The sequence below is a fragment of the Astatotilapia calliptera genome, chromosome 17, assembly GCF_964374335.1.
Source record: "Astatotilapia calliptera chromosome 17, fAstCal68.1, whole genome shotgun sequence".
Taxonomy (NCBI): domain Eukaryota; kingdom Metazoa; phylum Chordata; class Actinopteri; order Cichliformes; family Cichlidae; genus Astatotilapia; species Astatotilapia calliptera.
Window position 1 is genome coordinate 34,719,261 of NC_137438.1, and position 17,881 is coordinate 34,737,141.

The 17,881-nt window shown below is 40.9% G+C and overlaps 2 protein-coding genes across 6 annotated transcripts; one reads left to right on the forward strand and one right to left on the reverse strand.

The window, feature by feature from the left end:
- Positions 1-63: 63 nt before the first annotated feature.
- Positions 64-11,250, reverse strand: dhx57 (DEAH (Asp-Glu-Ala-Asp/His) box polypeptide 57). Of its 2 annotated transcripts, XM_026147195.2 has the most exons (25): positions 11,145-11,250; positions 10,498-10,531; positions 10,235-10,393; positions 9,864-10,142; positions 9,576-9,782; positions 8,553-9,445; positions 8,279-8,460; positions 8,037-8,158; positions 6,740-6,935; positions 6,509-6,633; positions 6,256-6,389; positions 6,113-6,167; positions 5,806-6,017; positions 5,601-5,717; positions 5,146-5,242; positions 4,827-5,000; positions 3,118-3,318; positions 2,733-3,009; positions 2,399-2,494; positions 2,225-2,308; positions 1,868-2,005; positions 1,708-1,782; positions 1,487-1,621; positions 1,197-1,397; positions 64-975 (listed from the first exon to the last, which is right to left on the reverse strand). In XM_026147195.2, the coding sequence occupies exons 3-25, from the start codon at positions 10,387-10,389 to the stop codon at positions 832-834; spliced, it is 4,299 nt and encodes a 1,432-aa protein (XP_026002980.1). In that variant the 5' UTR covers positions 10,390-10,393; positions 10,498-10,531; positions 11,145-11,250; the 3' UTR covers positions 64-831. The 2 variants fall into 2 exon arrangements, with proteins under 2 accessions (XP_026002980.1, XP_080147378.1); XM_080291252.1 differs by lacking the exon at positions 11,145-11,250 and having other exon boundaries at positions 10,498-10,638.
- On the forward strand, positions 11,194-13,836 carry morn2 (MORN repeat containing 2). 4 transcript variants are annotated; one of them, XM_026147206.2, is made up of 7 exons: positions 11,194-11,321; positions 11,591-11,667; positions 11,767-11,799; positions 11,871-11,921; positions 12,095-12,201; positions 12,284-12,420; positions 13,666-13,836. In XM_026147206.2, the coding sequence occupies exons 2-7, from the start codon at positions 11,661-11,663 to the stop codon at positions 13,766-13,768; spliced, it is 438 nt and encodes a 145-aa protein (XP_026002991.1). In that variant the 5' UTR covers positions 11,194-11,321; positions 11,591-11,660; the 3' UTR covers positions 13,769-13,836. The 4 variants fall into 4 exon arrangements, with proteins under 4 accessions (XP_026002991.1, XP_080147382.1, XP_080147381.1 ...); XM_080291256.1 differs by having other exon boundaries at positions 12,095-12,129; XM_080291255.1 differs by having other exon boundaries at positions 11,246-11,502.
- The last annotated feature ends 4,045 nt before the right edge of the window (positions 13,837-17,881 follow it).

The following is a 17,881-nucleotide window of genomic DNA, read 5'->3' on the forward strand; positions in this document are numbered from 1 at the left end:
GCTGGGCATCAAACAGCACACACCGCTTACATTAAGTAAGGAAGAAAAACAGCGAACAACAGGTTATCATCGCAATAATTTAATGGTAGTGCAGCGTTCAGTGGAATTCATGTTAAGACAGTAGCTTTCCAGTTTCTTTGGCAGCTCTCACCAAATCATCCTGGTGTAAAAAGCCCTTGCATTCACATTGTGAAATTGTACTTTAACATTTAAATACATTCAGTAAATGTACACCAACTGTATACCATGCAGAAGCTCTTGGATCTTTTAGTCATGCATTACAAATAAACTCATAGTACAAAATCCAATATGGACCCAAGAAACTTCTCAGTTGTGAGCAAGACACAACCCAAAATAAAAAACCACTGTATACAAACTCTGTGACATCACTTAACAACCAATCATGTGCCAATTTATGTGCACATACCATGCAGCGGTAGTATGACATCAAAAACTGAACGAAGCATTAGCTGCTTTAGTCCAGCAGGAATAAGAGTGGAATCTTAATAATCACCTGCATAGAGACATTTTTTTCTTTAAAGGCAGAATTTGCTTTAAAAACCTTGAGTGCAACAGCAACTCAGTGGAAAACAACACTTTTAAGTGTAAGGTGGCAACACTGGTGTACTGAAACTGAGCTCATGTCAAATATTTGCCCAGCTAATCTTCCTCTGACTATCCACCATCAATGCAGTAATATTGACTTTTTAAAGAATTTTTAATAAAGACTTTGTGGGAGTGATGCAGGAGCACAAAAACATTATCACTGGGGCTCCATGCATCTGAGCCCTTTAAATAAAGAAATAATAAAGGAAGCTTTGAGTAGCAGAGCTACTCTGTAGAGATGAGGTGGACGATCATTTGTATGATGCTGGAGCCACGGGGGCAGCTGCACAGGTCCATGCTCGGGTTTTTGATTTTATCCTCCAGAAGCAGGTCCAGCTCCCAGCGCAGCTCCTTCAAAAGCTCAGCCACCTGGATATAGTCACACAAGCACATGTAGTAACATATATGTTAACTTATATGTTGTAGTTGTTCAGTTGTCGTGCTTGCACTCTCCATAAAACTTGTTAAACCTTTAAAGCATATAAACTCTACACAGCTTGTACGCCCGTTGCAATACTAAGATCTGAGCCAGCTATAACTCTTTGATCATGTGATCAAAAAAAAAAAAAAAAAAAATCAGATTCTCTGACCTCGTGTGAAGCAGCAGCAAATCGGATCCACCCATCATCCAGGGAGATGACAAACTCCCTTCTGTGCAGCTCCACGTTGACCTGTCCGCATCCAAACAGCACCAGCGGGTAAACAGACACCATGCTGCAGTCCCTGATGAAAACGCGACTCGTTTTCACCTTCTCATGGTAAACCAGGTACGGGCTGTCGTAGTGGCGAACCTGGTGCATAAAGAACAGAAAGGTGAGGCTTATTTCTCCTACAAGTTGTTTAGTTTGGAGCGTATCTTTTTTTCCCCCCCTAACCTCACCGTGTAGTTGACGGATGATGGATGCACGTGGACGTAACCATCGTTCTTGGTCACAAAGCGGAGCTCGTTGGCTTTGGGTTGCATCTTCATCACTCCCGTGCCCGTCTTCTTATAAGTCCCTTGAGGAGCTCGTACCTGCAGGACATCAAGTGTGAATGTTTCATACTTCTGTTTGGCTTTCTGTTCTTTACTTGTATGACAAAGAGGGGGACTATGCCCACCTGGACCACGTTAGGATAGAGGGCAGCACACAGCATGGCGGACATCAGCCGGATGTTACTGGAATTTAGGTTTGCCTGAGATGCAAAATATTAGAATTTTTGAATTATTTTCTCCAAGATGAACCCTTGAATCACTGATTCAGTGATTTGTATGTGTCACCTCAGGGCCAGTAGCTTCCATGACCCCGTCTGTACCCTTGTAAGACATTTGCTCAATAATCCTGGCCTTCAGTCCCTCCTTGATGAAGCCAATGTCAGACAACAGCTCAGCAAACTGCCTCTTCAGACTGGCGATCTCCTGCCAAAGGTCACAATTCACCATTTCAAATATTATTCATATAAAACACACTGCTCGGGCCATTTGAAATTAAATCTGAATACATTGGAAGAACTTCATAAGCTTTAGCACTGCTTTAGATTTATATTCAAACAGAGAAGATCAGAATTATACTGTAGAGCAAGTGAGTTTATTGATTCTGGACAAGTGATTAAGTGCTTCTGGACACCACTGCCTCACCTGTAAACCCCGCCATGACAGGAAGTTCTCCCTGCAGTAGAGGAAGCTGGCACGGTGGCCATTCCTTGCTGCGGAGCACCATCCCTGCATAAAAAAAAGAAAGTTTTTATATTATCTGTATGTATTTCAACATCTTTGAATTATCTTATCACAATAAGCGAACGCAGTAGGGACCTTGTATGCCTGCAACAAAGCTAGATGGTCACTTTTAGCCACTGCAAACTCCACTTTCTTTTTATTTGCTTCCTCTCGCTTATCCCATGGAGACACCTGGAAGCAGACCAGATTTTCATTTCCATAAAATTAGACACTTGCATTACAAATATACATAATAAACAAATAAATGTCATTATGTAACCTCCTATCTGTTAAAAACCAACAGAAAAGATGAAGCAGCTCATTACTGCGCTGTGTACTATACTTGTAATTGTTAATGAGCCTAAAATCAGGGGCATGCTGCAGATGAACTGCACATAGCGTCTCTCAACAGAAACTAGCGCCTTCTTACAAATGGGGATTTGAAGGCCAGACTTGCAGCAATGGTGAGTGCTGGGTCAAGGCAGCGGAAGATGGCGCCGAACAGCATGAGCTTTCCGATGCGCACGTCGACAGGCAGGCAGGCCAGGTGGTAGCCCAGCGGGGTCAGCTTCTCATCTGTGGTCAGAGCTCCCAGGTCCTGAAGGCGCTGCTTGGCAGCGTCCAAGCTTCCCACTGACGGGGGCTCGATGAGCCGAGAGAAGACTGACTCCAGCGGCTGCTCCGCGAACACATCCAGGATCTTGATTCTGTTACAGAAAGGTCAGTGTTGTGAACAACCGTTTTGGAATTTCTCCAAATCAAATGCCATTTGCATTTTATAGTCAGAGTTATGTGGGAAAAACAGACGGCTCTACCGGAGACAGAGCTGCTCTAGTGGCACTCTCTGGATCTCAGGCAGCTGCTGCTCAGCCAGCTGGTGTTTAAAGCAGTGGCTGGTGAAGAGGTGGAAGCAGACCCCCGAGGCCACACGACCTGCTCGACCCCTTCTCTGCAGCGCGTTAGCTTGAGAAATCCACGTGTCCTCCAGGCTCTCCATGCTTTTAGATGAATCGTACCTGAAAGAAAAAAATATATATATATCAAGGGAGACTTAGAGATTTGTGGATTTGAGCATATATCAGTGCATCTTCATGTATCACAAAACCATTTTAATATGATTGCATGGGCCTTTTAAAAAAAACAAGAAGTATAATTCACACAGTGTTGGGAGTAACGGAATACATGTACCGCCGTTGTCTAAGGAGCTTGGAAAGAAAAGCGTCTGGACTTCTTTGAGTTGCTTGAAGACGTTTCACCTCTCATCCGAGAAGCTTCTTCAGTTCTAAGGGTCAAGGGTGGAGAGTCCCAGATTTAAAACCCAGTGGGAGTTTCCCCCCAAAGAGGGACAAGGGACCCCCGATGATCCTCTACCTAATCACATGAGCTTTTCTTTCCAAGCTCCTTAGACTACGATGACCTGGATGACTGAGAACCGTCACAGACATGTACCGCCGTTACGTATTTAAAATACAAAATATGAGTAACTGTATTGCGTTACAGTTACCGTTTAAAAAGGTGGTATTGAGAATACAGTTACTTTGTTGAAATAAATGGATTACACCGTGGTTTTTTCCTGTTTCATATGTTAGGCTATGCCCTCTCTATTTTTGGTAATTCCACACCGGTGGAAATGCAAACAAAACACGCATTAAGATGACGTGAAGAAATATTTTTTTTAAATTCTCTAACATGAATGCAATAGGCAGAGTGTTACAGGCATCGCCCTAAACAATGTAGCATCATGGGCAGTGTAGTCCGTGCTGCAGGGAAAATGGACTGCCATACCCGTTATGTGTCTGTGAGCGAGAGGGACGGAGAAAAAGGAGAGTGGAAAAGTATGAGTTATCACCGAGCCGAAAGCTGGAAGCATGTAAATATAATAATAACAACCACTGCAGCCAAAAGGAGTGCCTGACGAGCCCAGCTGTAAGTTAACTATTAAGACTCGACTGTACACTGTGTTCGTGTTTTCCTCCGAAACAATAAGTTCCTTTGGAGCAGCCTTTCAACGCCTCTCTCTGTCTCTCGCTAGCAAAGTTGACCCAGACAACAAAGTAAAGATGGTTTTCGGCTACGAGCCCGACATGAACCTGATGTATTTGCCAGAGGTCCCTTTACTACGGTTCAGAGCCGCGGACCTGTTTTATATACGCGCGGAATAGTTTACTATACGAGATCGCTGCAAAAACTGCAGCCTGACCTAATGTCCACCCTACTGTTACTCATTTTATATTAAGATTTAAAAATCTGGTCGGTATTGGTATGGCGAGTAACCTTCAGTAATAGTAATAAATCACATTCATGTAGTTGTAAAAAAGCATAATAATATATTAAGTAATCCAAAGTATTCAGAAGACGTTACTCTCATTGAGTAACATAACAGAATACGTTACAAAATACATTTTGGGGCATGTATTCTGTAATCTGTAGTGGAATACATTTTAAAAGTAACCTTCCCAACACTGAATTCACAACCCGAAACTGTCAAAAATGAGAATTTAGGGCTAGCATAATAGAAGGTTACCTTTTCTCCTTCATTTTTCCGGAGTCGATGACATAAACCACGTCGTCGATGGTTACTGAGGTCTCAGCAATGTTGGTGGAGATGATGATCTTTGTGACACCATCTGGAGGCCGGCTAAAAACTGCTTGCTGCTCCTCATTGGACAATGTTGAGTGAAGGGGGTACACCACGCACCTGATGGGCATGACCAAAAGTTACAGTTAATGTGTTTCAGTCAAAAGTTTTCACACAAACAAACAAAAAAAACTGGTTCAGCTTTTAGCTTCATTTTATACACATACAATTGCAAACCAAGTGTTGCCATAAAACACACACAGACCTGGACGCGCCCCTGTTGTTGAACATTCTATTGGACTGAAGCTGCTCATAGAGCATCTTGATCTCAGCGAGGCCTGGCAAAAACACCAGCACTGCACCTGCAGACACAAAGCAACATAACCAGTGTTCAGCTTCACAGCTGTCCCCAATCCAGATCAGTACATCAGAGACTTACTGGCCACCTGTATATGGCAATGTTAACTGGACTGGCTCTTAGATAGAACAGAAAAGCGTTATATGAACACTCAAAGTGCTTTACACAACTTGTTCATTCAAACAAGTACTTTTTCTAAGCATATCTAACATTCACACATGCATTCATCGGAGAGCAACATAGAGTTAGTCTTGCCCAAGGATATTCGGCATGCAGACTGGAGCAGGACCGCCAACCTTCCAGTTGGCATGTGACCTGCTCTACCACCTGAGATTGCTTTGCTGTCAGTGTTGTTTTCTTACCAGGTGGGTAGTTGTGCTTTCCTTCTACTATCCACTCCAGCAGGCTTTCCACCAGGTCCATATTGATCTTGTCCAGGTCCATTGTGGCGATGGTTTTGAGCACAGACTTCTTAGTATCTGCATCAGCAACGCAAAATTTTAGATGTATGCCCTGATTGGCACTGGCAGCTTATCTGATTAAAACCTAAATATATTTTCATTTCACCTTTGTATCTGATGGTGAGATCCTGCAGGCTGAGCTGTTGGTCTGGGACCGAGTCTTTGACAAAGTCTTTATTACAGAAAGACATGAAGTTCCAGACATCTTCACTCAAATCATCTACCACGCAACTCAGGTCCCCTCTGCTTCGGGCACCCGTGGTTGACTGATTCTGTTTTCCTGAGCGCATGTAAGGGCTACCATCCTCAATGACATAGCTGGAAAAAAACAGTACAATACACAAACCGTTGTGTTACTACGCAAATTGTAAAGACAGTCTACGGTTTACTTAAATGTTTTAAAATGTATTTACCGAGTATTAGCAATGGCATCTTCAAGAAAAAACTGGTCAACAGGAAAGGTGCGCCCTGGAGCAACACACATTATTAGAATGAAGAGGGGAATGCATAGAATGAGGTGTAAGAATAGAATTAGTCAGTTCTGCTAATAGATTACCTGGTATGTGGATAGTAGGACAGTTATAGAAATAGTCAGAAAAGAGGTTTGCATTAAGAGTGGCACTCATGAGGATAATCTTCAAGTCAGGCCTTTGCACCATCAAGTCTTTGAGCACCAGAAGCAGAAAGTCACTGAAAATAACAAATTAAGAGACAAGAAACAAAGAAGCAGCTTAAAATTTTTTTTTCCAGGTTCATTTTTCCACATGTTACAATACAAGTGCCATTAAGCTGAAGTATTTCTGTCTCACCTCTCCTCTGTTCGCTCGTGCACCTCATCCACGATGACATGCGTGACTCCTCTGAGGTCTGCCTCACCCTCCAGTCTCCTCAGCAACACCCCTGTGGTGCAGTATAGCAGCCTGGTGACTGAAGTCTGATAAAAGGAGCAGTCAGTGTTGGAAGAGTATATAGTATTAATATAAAAAAAAACAGACAACCAGAATGCTGTATTGTAGATGTTTTTATATCTGTATCTGTACCCTGACACTCTCCAGGCGGATCTGGTAGCCCACAGAGTTCCCCAGACACTCTGCGCGCTCCTGTGCCACTCTCTGAGCCACTGACATGGCAGAAATGCGGCGAGGCTGCGTGCAGATGATGTTGGCCACCTGCTCCGCGGGGCCACTCAAAGAGGCATCTAGAATGAACTGAGGAACCTGAGTGGTCTTACCACACCTGCAGAAAAGTCACATTAATTAAAAAACAAAACAAAAAAAAAAAAAACACATGAAACACAGTCATGTTTAGGAACAGGCAATAATCACAGGTATGTTTAGCATCTTTTTTGTGAAGGTGAATTTTTATACTTCTTTCAAACTCGAGTCCTCTTTTATATTAAGCTTACACTGGACTTTGGTATAGGCCATCTGTTCAGCCACAGCAGGTTTCTGTCTAAGTTTATATATGATTTTTATATTATATGATGATCAAATTGAACCATTTATCCTTAACCATTTTCATACAAAACCCAGACTACAAAAGAATGAGAGTTTAGAACAATGTGAAACCTGAGCTTTTGGTTCATTGAGATTACCTATGTACATACACTGATTTCTCCAAAAGTTGATTCTGTTCATCTGGACGTAGCGTTTTGTGGGAGAAACGTTTCGTCACTCATCCAAGTGACTTCTTCAGTCTCAGCTGACTGCAGGTTTTCCCAAATCTTATAAGCAGTAAATTTGCATAATAACTGAAACCAGCCCACTGAAGGAACAATGGGCTGGGAGGTCAGTTCCTTAATCATAATTATGCAAATTCTCATGACCAAATTCTCAACAACCACTGACCAAAACCCACTGATCAATGGCCATGAGTACCATTCACAGAGAGTTGGGGAATGGCTGCAATCACAGCATTGTAAGATGGCGAAAGATGTACCCTTAGGCCCCCTCCTCGATTCAGAGATGGTTTTTCCCTTTTCACGTAAATGGCCTCCTTGACTCCGCGCTCAAACCAGCGTTCCTCTCTGTCCTAAGGGTACATCTTTCGAGACGATACACTGATCTCATTATTTAAAACTTCAAATAATTATAACAATATAACAGCAGATATGACAAAAAGTAAGGAAAGCCATAGTAGATCTCATTTATAAACTTTCAATTTTAATATATCTGATGTAAATGTTTTTAATTCCATACAAGCTAAAACCCTTCATATATCCATACATCACATTTGACTTGCTATTGGTTGGGGAAAAAAGGCTGAAAGGGTGGATCAGTATCATTAAAATATATTTTTTCTTTAATTTATAAGTCACGGTAAAACTCTGGGACCTACCCAGTCATGCCACTGATCACCAGCACCTGACACTGGTCCAGTACATCTAGGATGTGCTCTTTCTCTTGCCAAGCTGGAAGATTCTTCCTCTGTTCAAGCATAGAACTGTAGCGTCTGGAGGACTGGTTTGACAGAGGAACCAAAGGAAATCGGAAACAGATTACAAAGGATGCATCATACTGAGAAGGATTTGGAGGAAGAAAAACCAAAAAAAATATACACATTTTTTTCCTAAGACCCACCTGTTTCCTACTGAACTCTTTGCACAGCTTGCTGTTTTCTAGCAGCAGATTGCCCATCGTATTGTGCTTTTTCACCATGTTCCTCTTTAGCTTGACGTAACTGTCGTTCTTAACTGGAACTGCGTGGTCCCTCTCATCCTCGTCTTTCTCATCCAGCTCTTCTGCATCCACTGTCCGTTTTACTAAAAAGTGAGCAGAATTAAATACAGCTCTCTATTGTATAAAGAAACGACAGAAAATATATAGCAAAAATGTACATTTCTATCCGACTTACTATCTGTGGTCCTTGGGTTGCTAGATGCAGCAGCACTCCCGCTGTTTGCATGGTTACTACTGCTGGTGATGGCATTCATGCTCTCCTCAGAAGCTTTGCTCCTTACAGTTTTACTCTTTGCTATGGCAAGAAAGGGTGGAGGAACAGCAATCACAGGAGGTGGGGTGCTGTATTTGTGATGCCGTATGGACAATAGTTCTTTCATGGTATTTTCATCCTCACACAAGGTTATCAGGGTGTAAACAACAGGCTGGTTGCTTTCTGCTGCAGACAATGCCTCTCCAAGTAATCTCTCAGTCACATGGAGCCTCCCCGCAGCGCAGAGAGACTCATCATTGGTACTGAAGGCAACTATTGGTGCTTGAAAAGGGTAACGGTTCCCTTTGGGGAAACGAACTTCCAGCTCATACTCAGGAGGAGAATAGCTGCTGACACCAGGCTGGCCTGGGCCTTTCAGGTCCGAGGAACCAGCCTCAGACATGTCTTTTTTGGGAAATTCATGTTTGAACCAACATTTGTTTCCATAGCGGCAGCCTTGACCTTTCATGTAGAATTTGCAGATGTCACCGATGTTTGGAGCTCCTCCACCTACCACTCCTCCTTTCTTAACAGGAGATCGTGAGAGGAACGACAGGTCCAGGGTTACTGTCCATACAGCATTGGCAATGCGCTCACTGAAGCGATCGCCATAAATAGCAGCTAGAGCCAAGGCCTCCTCCTGCTTTTGGTTTACACACTCATCCAAAGGCACCTCATCAAGTCCATCAGGGGAAACTGCTTTCTGACCATAGCGCTCAGTGAAAATCTGTTGGAGGAGCTGTTCCAAAGTTGCCCCAAACTCTCCTCCACCAGCTTCCAGCGCCTGTTTGCTGCGCTCCCTGTCAAAACCATATCTACACAGAGGAAATTATGAGAAAGCAATGGGTTAGAAGCTAATTATATTTACACACAAAAGCACCGATTCAGAACATCTGATTTAGCTCATAGGTAAGGTTCTGGAAATAAAACAAAATTTGAAATCACCTGCAGAGCTTTCCTATGGCAAATAAGGAGATAACAGGTTCAGGGCTGGGCTGTTCATCCTCATATTCTAGGTCAAATGTTGGGCTCTCTGCTTTCTGTACAGGCTCATCATTCGTGGCCCAAAACTGGCCTTCCTCACGGTAATCCAATTCATCAAATTCCTCTTCTTCCTCCTCATCTAGCCCGGAATAATCTGAACCAGAATCACTAAGGAACAAACAGAGGGTTGCATGAGTTTATTTCCTAGCTTTCTAATTGTTCTTTTCAAACAAGTGCGTATGTACTTACTCATACAGTTCATCAGAGTCCTGTGTCTGTAAAATCCTCAGCAACTCCTTGAGTTGTTCCTGGTTCGCATTAGTCATGAAGATCTTCTGCAACGGCATACTGCTCACCTCTGGTCTGATGCATTCACTGACCTTTGAGTGCATCCTGGTACTCGTCAAGGACCTTGGCAGAGCCTTGCTACTACTTTTCCCATTTCGGTCTCGATCTCTAGCTTTCTTTCCTCCTCGACCACCATCCCCGCCACCAGCATGGGCGCCACCACCTCGTCCTTTATTTGATCTGCAGACAGAATGAGACACGAGGCAAAATGATAGGAAATCAACTGAAGCCGAGCACACAAACCTAAATATTTCTTCAATATAAATTAACACCTGCTGAAATAAGAGGGTCCAAAATCAAGGTTGAAATCATCCCCGTCATCCCAGAGCCTGGTTCCTCCTTTCCGATTTCCTCCTCCTCCTCCTCTTTGTTTATTAAATCTTCCACCTCCTCTGTTGGGCTTCCCACCTCTTCTCCTTGCGTTCATTTCTCTACCAAAGGACACACGAACAGTTTCATTACATAAACACCAGTACAAATACAAAATTGACTATTAAAAAAGAAAAAAAAATCACTGCTGTCAGAATATACTTACACTCAATCAGTGTCCAATCATAGCAGAAAACAATCTGCGAAAAGAGACATTAAAAAGCATGGTCTGAATAAATTTTTCCAACCCTGGGAGTATACCCCCCAAAAAAAACCTAGATGAGGGAGAGAGAGCTACTGGTTGCGGACCCGGGAAGAGCAGGCAGCTACTACTGTCCACCCTCTGCAGAGCACAGTCACACATCGCTGTGGGCTGGCTGGCACTTCAATTCAATTCAAGTGCGAGCAATGAGATGGTGGCTGACACACAGCGCTGGTGGCTACAATTATGCAATCAAACTTAACATGCAGACTAACAACCCAGTCAGGGCGATGACCGATTAACCCCACGGCTAGGTGGCTGGCTACAGGCAAAGTACAAAAGACCAGAACATATAAGGAATAATGTGGAAGTAAGGTGCTGCACGTTAATCATCTTCAAGTATAAGGAGTCGGCTAGCTAACGAGCTAACAGCTAGCAAGCACACTCATCACTTTTAATGTAACAGTAAGCTAACTGAAAAAAGCCTCCCGGCAAGGCAAGTCAGTGAATCTAAATGCTTTAAAAATGTCAAAAAGTATAGAGCCGTGTTATAATCGGTAAAGTGCGCAATAAACTGAAAAACGAAACTTTAATAACAATTGCGAACAAACCTGAACCAGCTGCTCTGACCACCGGTAGCCTGCATCTCTTCTATTGGCCCAAACTCTTGAGTTCAACGTTTCTTTTCCGGTTTACGTTCGCGCTTAGAAAAAAAAAACACAATAAAAAGTTAGCAAACAGTATCTCTCGGTCACTCGACAAGGTTAAAGTCGAAGGTTTTAGCGGCGGTAAGCCTTTCTTCTTGTTATTTAAAAACGGTAGTTTAATAAAACGCATTTAGAGCGTCGCACAAGCCATTAAAGATATTACTTTGCACCAATTCCGTAACTATGGTAACAAGGGCTAGCCTCTAGCTGCCTTTAAAACACAGGACCCCCGGCTTACTGGCAGCATTAGCTCCATTTAAGGGCAAGTAAAAGTGAACAGTTACAGTGCGGTTGTAACTTGTGTCATAGTCACAACTTTCTAATCAGCTGTCTGACTTTTCACATTGAAGAAGTTGGCCAGAACACAGCATTTGCTCTCGGCTCTGACAACCATCTGCCAGCTGGGGGAAGCTGTCACGGATGTCTGGTAGAGTGTGATTGTGAAGATATGAGTTCTAACACCTAGTCTGCGCACATTCACACACACACAAACCCTGTTCTGATTCGGTGTGATTTTCATTTTCAGATAAGAAAGGAAGCGATTCTTTGAACACTGATGGTAAATATCCTCTTCGCGCCACAGTTTGCGCATTCTTGTGACAGCGTGAATAAATGTGTATTTGTTTACAGGGGGTGGACCTCTAAAAGTCTCCTACATTTTTCCAAACGGAGACAGATATGGTAAGTTATAGCTGGCTGATGATCCAGCTTTACACGTGAAACATTTCCACGTGTAAAAATCTTGGGAAGAAGAGACCTAATTCTTGGTTAAAGCAATACACAATGCCTCAATGTGACTACTCAGATGAAATTTAAGTCTATGCTAATTATGTATGAACCTCTGTTCTCCACAGAGGGAGAGTGCAGCAGGTCTGCATATGGAGCACTGGTGAGGAGCGGTGCTGGTAAACACACCTCAGCAAGTGGCATCACATACACTGGAGAGTGGCATGAGGACAAAGTATGCAATTACTGCCTCAAACATCAGTTATTTTTACCATGTGGTTAAACAAACATAATCTCCCTCTCTGTCGCTCTCCCAGATGCATGGTAGAGGGACCATGCAGTATCCCTCTGGAGCACAATATGAAGGAGAATTCAAAGACAACATGTACAACGGCACAGGAACATACACCTTCCCAGATGGTTCTATGTGTAAAGGTCACTTTCATAATAACAGGTAAAAAAATGCCTTTTTAAAAATATTTTCTGGAAAAAAAATCAGATAAATATTAAAGACAACTATTATATGAGAGTTTTTATTTTAAAAGACACAAACATGTCATTTGGGAGTTTGCACAGGAGATGCAATTGACCAAACAAGAAATCCCAGACAAACCTAGTACAGTTCTTAAAGCACCTGACGATCAGATGAGATTTAAAGTTACATTGCTTAGTATGGGGACGATTCAAATGCAGGATGTGGGAACAAACAAAAAATCCTAAATTCAAACTGGATTCTTCTAATCTTATGATTATACAGTCCAACCTGGGAACCAAAATATAGCCAACGCAAAGATATGACAATGACAAGGTTGAAAAACAGGTCAGTATATATGCACAAGTGATCGACTGAGGATGAGAAACAGGTGGGGAACCAAGCACAGGTGAAAGTAATCAAGCAAAGACAACCACAACCAGAGAAGCAGGCGCGAATGAAAGAGTGAAACCTGACATATTAGGAAACCAACTATCAAAGTAAAGCAGGAAATAGCTAAAGGACAAATTATAAACACTGAAATAATAAGACTTAACACTAAAACATGATAATAAGTAGAAGGTGCTACTACATAGACAAAACAGTGGGGAAGTCAGGGAAACACTAGGAAGACTTGAATAACAGTAAAATCAAAGCAGGAACCAAAAGAGGAATTTAAATGATCTCAGCTGGTGATATAAAAAAAAGCATAAATCAACCTGCTCTAAATCAATTTTACGCTGCAGCTTCTTGAACACAGAGTAGAACATTGATTAGTTACATCTTTATTTGCATATTTCCACATTCTTTATATTCTGTTCATGTGACAATTTCTGTGATTGGAGTGGTTTCTGCTCAATTAATCTTTTTTAGTCTTAAGAATAGTCAAGCATGAGGCAGAAAGTACCCGTTTTTTTCCCAGCTGGAGTTCTTAGGTTTGATTAAGCCAGCTAACACAAAGGAAACCTGGCTATGTTAAACTTCCTTCATAGGTCAAACCCCAGGACCCCGACATAATAAATTGAAAGAATATATGGTAACAACAACTGTTTGGATGAACTGTATCCAGACCAGACTGAAATTTATCTTTCCTTATTTTTATTTATTGTACGCGTTTAGCTACAATATTGTGTAACCCAGTAGTTGTTGTTTCTTCGGTTCTTTGGCTTCGTTTGGTTCAAGCAGATGAAATTGAAGATTTTAGCTGTTTTTACTGGTGTGTTTCAGGTTGGAGGGAGATGGGGCCTTCATTAGCGCACAGGGACTGTTCTGGACGGGGGAGTTCCACGGCAAAGCAGCGCTTGGACTCAAATTGGAACACAATCTTTAGGCAAAACAAATACCACACTTTGGCACATATATCTATAACATTAAAATGTAACTGCATCAGACAACAAACTTCTTCTGTATTTTGTTTTTCATACAAGATCTTGTGCACATTTTCTTTCACTTCATATATTAGTGGGTGACAGTCGCTGGCATAAGTGAGTCAAGTATCTACAATACTGTGTCTTGACTCTTTGTGAGAGTGAAGGACAAGTGCAGGGTAATTTTATTATCACTGCACCACCATCCAATCCCAGAGGGGCTCATGTCCCCATCCATAACAGCTGTACCCAAACTGCTGGAACATTGGCCTGGGGAAGAGTGAGTATGTGGTCATTTTGACCTTCAGTGTGTGTACACACAGCTTTGTGTGTGAACTGGCTTTCTGCCCCACATAACCCCTCCGACAAATTAAAATGAGTCGACAAACAAACACAAGTGTTCAACACTGTTTAATAAGCAACTCTGCAACTCTGATATCGTAATCTGTCACTCTATCGTATAATGCCTCTATGGATGTGTAATTGCACATACCCCTGAACATCTTCAGTGTCGAGTATTTACTGGATCTAGAATATGCAGATATGGAAGTGTGAGTAACAAAAAACACATATATACGGTAATAACGTCCATACAATACTAAACACTTCTGGTGAAATATTACCCTAGATACAATAAACGGCAATTTTCACTGATTGTACAGTTTTCAGGTAGAAAAAAAACAACATTTTTTTTTGCATTCCAAGTCTTCAGTATGGACTTGAATGCAGATAGCAGAAACAAGAGAATAAAAACAGGAAATGGCACTCAAATTTGGCACAAGATACAAAAAGAAATAAACATTACATCTGAACTTTAAGTGCGACCAACACTCACAATGAGCTACTGTGTTTTTGTGACGATGCACAGCTTATGCAGTAAATGTTTAGAGGTTCAGGTGTATCAGAATGTATATTCCTCTTTACAGGTAGTGAGCCAGAGAATGGCAAGGAAGCTTTTAAAACTGTTGTCATATATATATATATATATATATATCATCTCCATAAACCTGAGAATCTATAAAGTATACAATATTATTGTTAAAGATATCGCCTTCCTGAAGAAGAAAACAAAAACAGAATCCTGTGTGGTGCACAACACTGTACGAGTGACTGTACGAGAAACAAAAAAAAACTTTTCTTACTGGACTGGAAAGACATTAACACGTGAACACAGAACAGAACCATGGTCATGCACATTTCAACAAGACTGAGTATCAAAATTATTTCTATACAGAGATAATACGTAACAGTTTGTAACCCCTCAAAGCAAGTAGATAACAATCTGAAACAATCAACAATTGTACAAAAACAAAAGTACATGCTTTTTGTCCTTTGTGCTTGTTTGTGTGCTTAAGTAAAGACATATCCAGGAATCAAGGTGCTCACCTCTGAAGCATCGTTTAGGCAGTCGCATCTACAGGAAGTTGCACTAAACTGGAAAAGCAGCACCATTATTGTGACAACCGCCACCACCAGTGTGGTTCACATGTTGTGCTGTTGTTGAGTGGAAGTGGGGCGTCAGTTAACGGAATGGCCACTGTTCCGATCATGGGTTCGAATAACTCCAGATGGTTCGATAGAAAAGCTCAGGGAAGCAAGCAGACACAGTCCAGCCAAGACAACAAATTCGTTTTCACTCTAGAGGTCTTTTTGCTTTAAAATAAACAAATTACAACTTTTGGAAACACTTCATAAAACATTTTTTGTTTGGTTTTTAATGTCTTGCTTCTTTGTGGCGTGCCAAGACAAAACAGACACACTATCGACCTTTAAGTCTGTGGAGGACAAAGAGTGCCAAACTAAACAATCAATAAAAAAAATGCTCCATTATTTAGATGAAAAACCTTTTAAATTGCCTTAACTTAGTTATAAAAAGGGACAATTACATTATTTTATTTGAATTTCTTCTGTGTGTGTAAATTTCTCTATTCACAACAGCCAAGAAAAGACACGATCAAGACAGACTTGTGGACTTTCCAATATGTCCATAATATTGAATAATAATGTTTGCAAATATCTGTCAGAACTATGTCTCAAAATGTTTTTTATTGAATAGGTTTCTGGTGCATTGAGAGAAACTATTTTGTGTTTGTTTATGTATTAATATTTGTTTGAGTATTTCTCTGTTTGCATTGTTACCACAATAATCCAAAGACATCCCGAAGCTGTAAAGTCATAGAAAATAAACAAAGAAAAATAGACTTTAACGTCAAAGCTTTGACATTTAGGAAACAAAGATTTTTTTTTTTTAAAGACAATTTTGGACTTGTTTTTCAAATACTGCACATATTTATTTATTTCCAATTAAATTTAAATCCTTAATCAATTTGTTAAACATGTACTAAAAATAGCAGGCTCCAGCCCCCCGTGACCCTGACAGGGAAAAGCAGAAGAGAATGGATGGAATTTACTAAAAATATTTGTTTTAAATCGTGAATGTATTTCAGTGTTATTTCCGCCTTAGTGTCTACGATTTCAAGCAGCTTTCTGACTGTTCAAGTTGAGCCTGGCATTAACTAACCAAAAGACACGATGATGATCTTATGATGAACTTGAAATTACAGCTGCTCAATTTGCATAACATAATAAGATATTTATTGAGAAATGAAAAGGTTGTAGTTGAAACATAATAAATGGATAAATAAACAAATGAACAACAAGAAATAAATGGATAAATTGGCAAATATGAGAATAAATGCACGAGTAAATAAATGCTATGCCTATATTTTTGGTATATTTTAAAGAATATTAATTAACTGAGTCACTCATTTTTTTTTAATTTAGTTCTAATCTTGGCAGTTTTGGTCTTCCATATAGGTAAAAAAAACCTTCCCCATTCCACAGTCAATAACAAATTCAAACAAGTGATACACAGGTCATATTATGGCTCAGTCATACTTGAGTGAAACTACAACTATAACCTCATTGTGACTGGGAGAAATGAATAATTGCCCAGGAGCTGCACTGAATTTTTCACATTCGCCAACCAATTGCAAGCATTTGTGGTGACCCACTGGGGAGATCGAGAGTGCAACGCCCCTACGTCTGTGCAACCAGTCCCAATTGTAACTGCCGAGGTCGCCTGCCGGGAGAAAACCTGTTTTTAAACAGTCGTTGTCCAATTCAAGACTGACTGCCAGACAAACAGAAAAAGGTTTGCAAATTATTGTCCGTTTAGAAATGCAGACAAATTACCAACATGTTGCAATCTGAGCCAGTTTGTTTTGTTTTCAACAGAGAACTCAAAACAACTGGCTTTCAATTGACTGCATTTTGTTAAATTCCTGTGTAATTTTCAGTAAAAATTGCTGTCCTGCAGCAATTACGTCACCATTTCTGAATTTGTATTTCAGATCTTTGAGGTTCTGGCTGGACTCTTAATCTAAGCAGTGATGTCCTGTGTCTGTAGATAGCAACAGATTTGCAGTTTTCACTGATTTATCTTAGCTGATTGCTTTATTATCACAAACGCATTGCATTTAATTTCCAACTTGACCATATTCAGTGACAGACTGATAGAAGACTGACTCCATCTTGTTGCTGGTTCGTCAATATCTTTGTTCTTGGCACACCACAGTGGCTTTGAAGACAGCGACTGACTGTGAGTGGTTGCAGGCTTGGTCTGCACCTTTTGAAGGAACCATTTCAAAAGCAAGTTCATTGCACACGGTTGCAATAATTGTGGTCACACTGCGACCTCCAACCAATGTTTTCCCCAGTGTGACTGTAGCGTTACAGCTTCATTCAAAGTGATATGAAAAACTGAAGCGTTTTGATAAAAAGTACATCCAATTAGCTTCTGTGACCTCTTCATCTCTCACGACATGTATCGAAACAAACCCTGGAGGACATCAGTAATTATAGGTTTGACGTTGCTAAAAATGAAGCTAAGATATTTGGAATAGCAGGATTTCTGTATATAAGGTTAATTTTCTACTTAAAAATACAGATATATATTTTTTTAGGACAAAACATTTTGTTTTTTAAACTCACATCTCCCATTTTTTCAGATTTCCTTCTCCACACAAAGACTTTTACACATCCACAGAACAAACCCATACACTAATACGCTGGTA

Excerpts from the sequence above, each read along its gene's own strand:
- dhx57 (XM_026147195.2), bottom strand. The coding sequence starts at position 10,389 with ATGAACGCAAGGAGAAGAGGTGGGAAGCCCAACAGAGGAGGTGGAAGA. Across the intron at positions 10,143-10,234 it reads GGACCCTCTTATTTCAGCAG|ATCAAATAAAGGACGAGGTG; the intron begins GTGTTAATTTAT and ends TTCTGTCTGCAG. Across the intron at positions 1,398-1,486 it reads CATCATCCGTCAACTACACG|GTTCGCCACTACGACAGCCC; the intron begins GTGAGGTTAGGG and ends TTTATGCACCAG.
- morn2 (XM_026147206.2), top strand. Across the intron at positions 11,922-12,094 it reads TCCAAACGGAGACAGATATG|AGGGAGAGTGCAGCAGGTCT; the intron begins GTAAGTTATAGC and ends TGTTCTCCACAG. Across the intron at positions 12,421-13,665 it reads GGTCACTTTCATAATAACAG|GTTGGAGGGAGATGGGGCCT; the intron begins GTAAAAAAATGC and ends GGTGTGTTTCAG.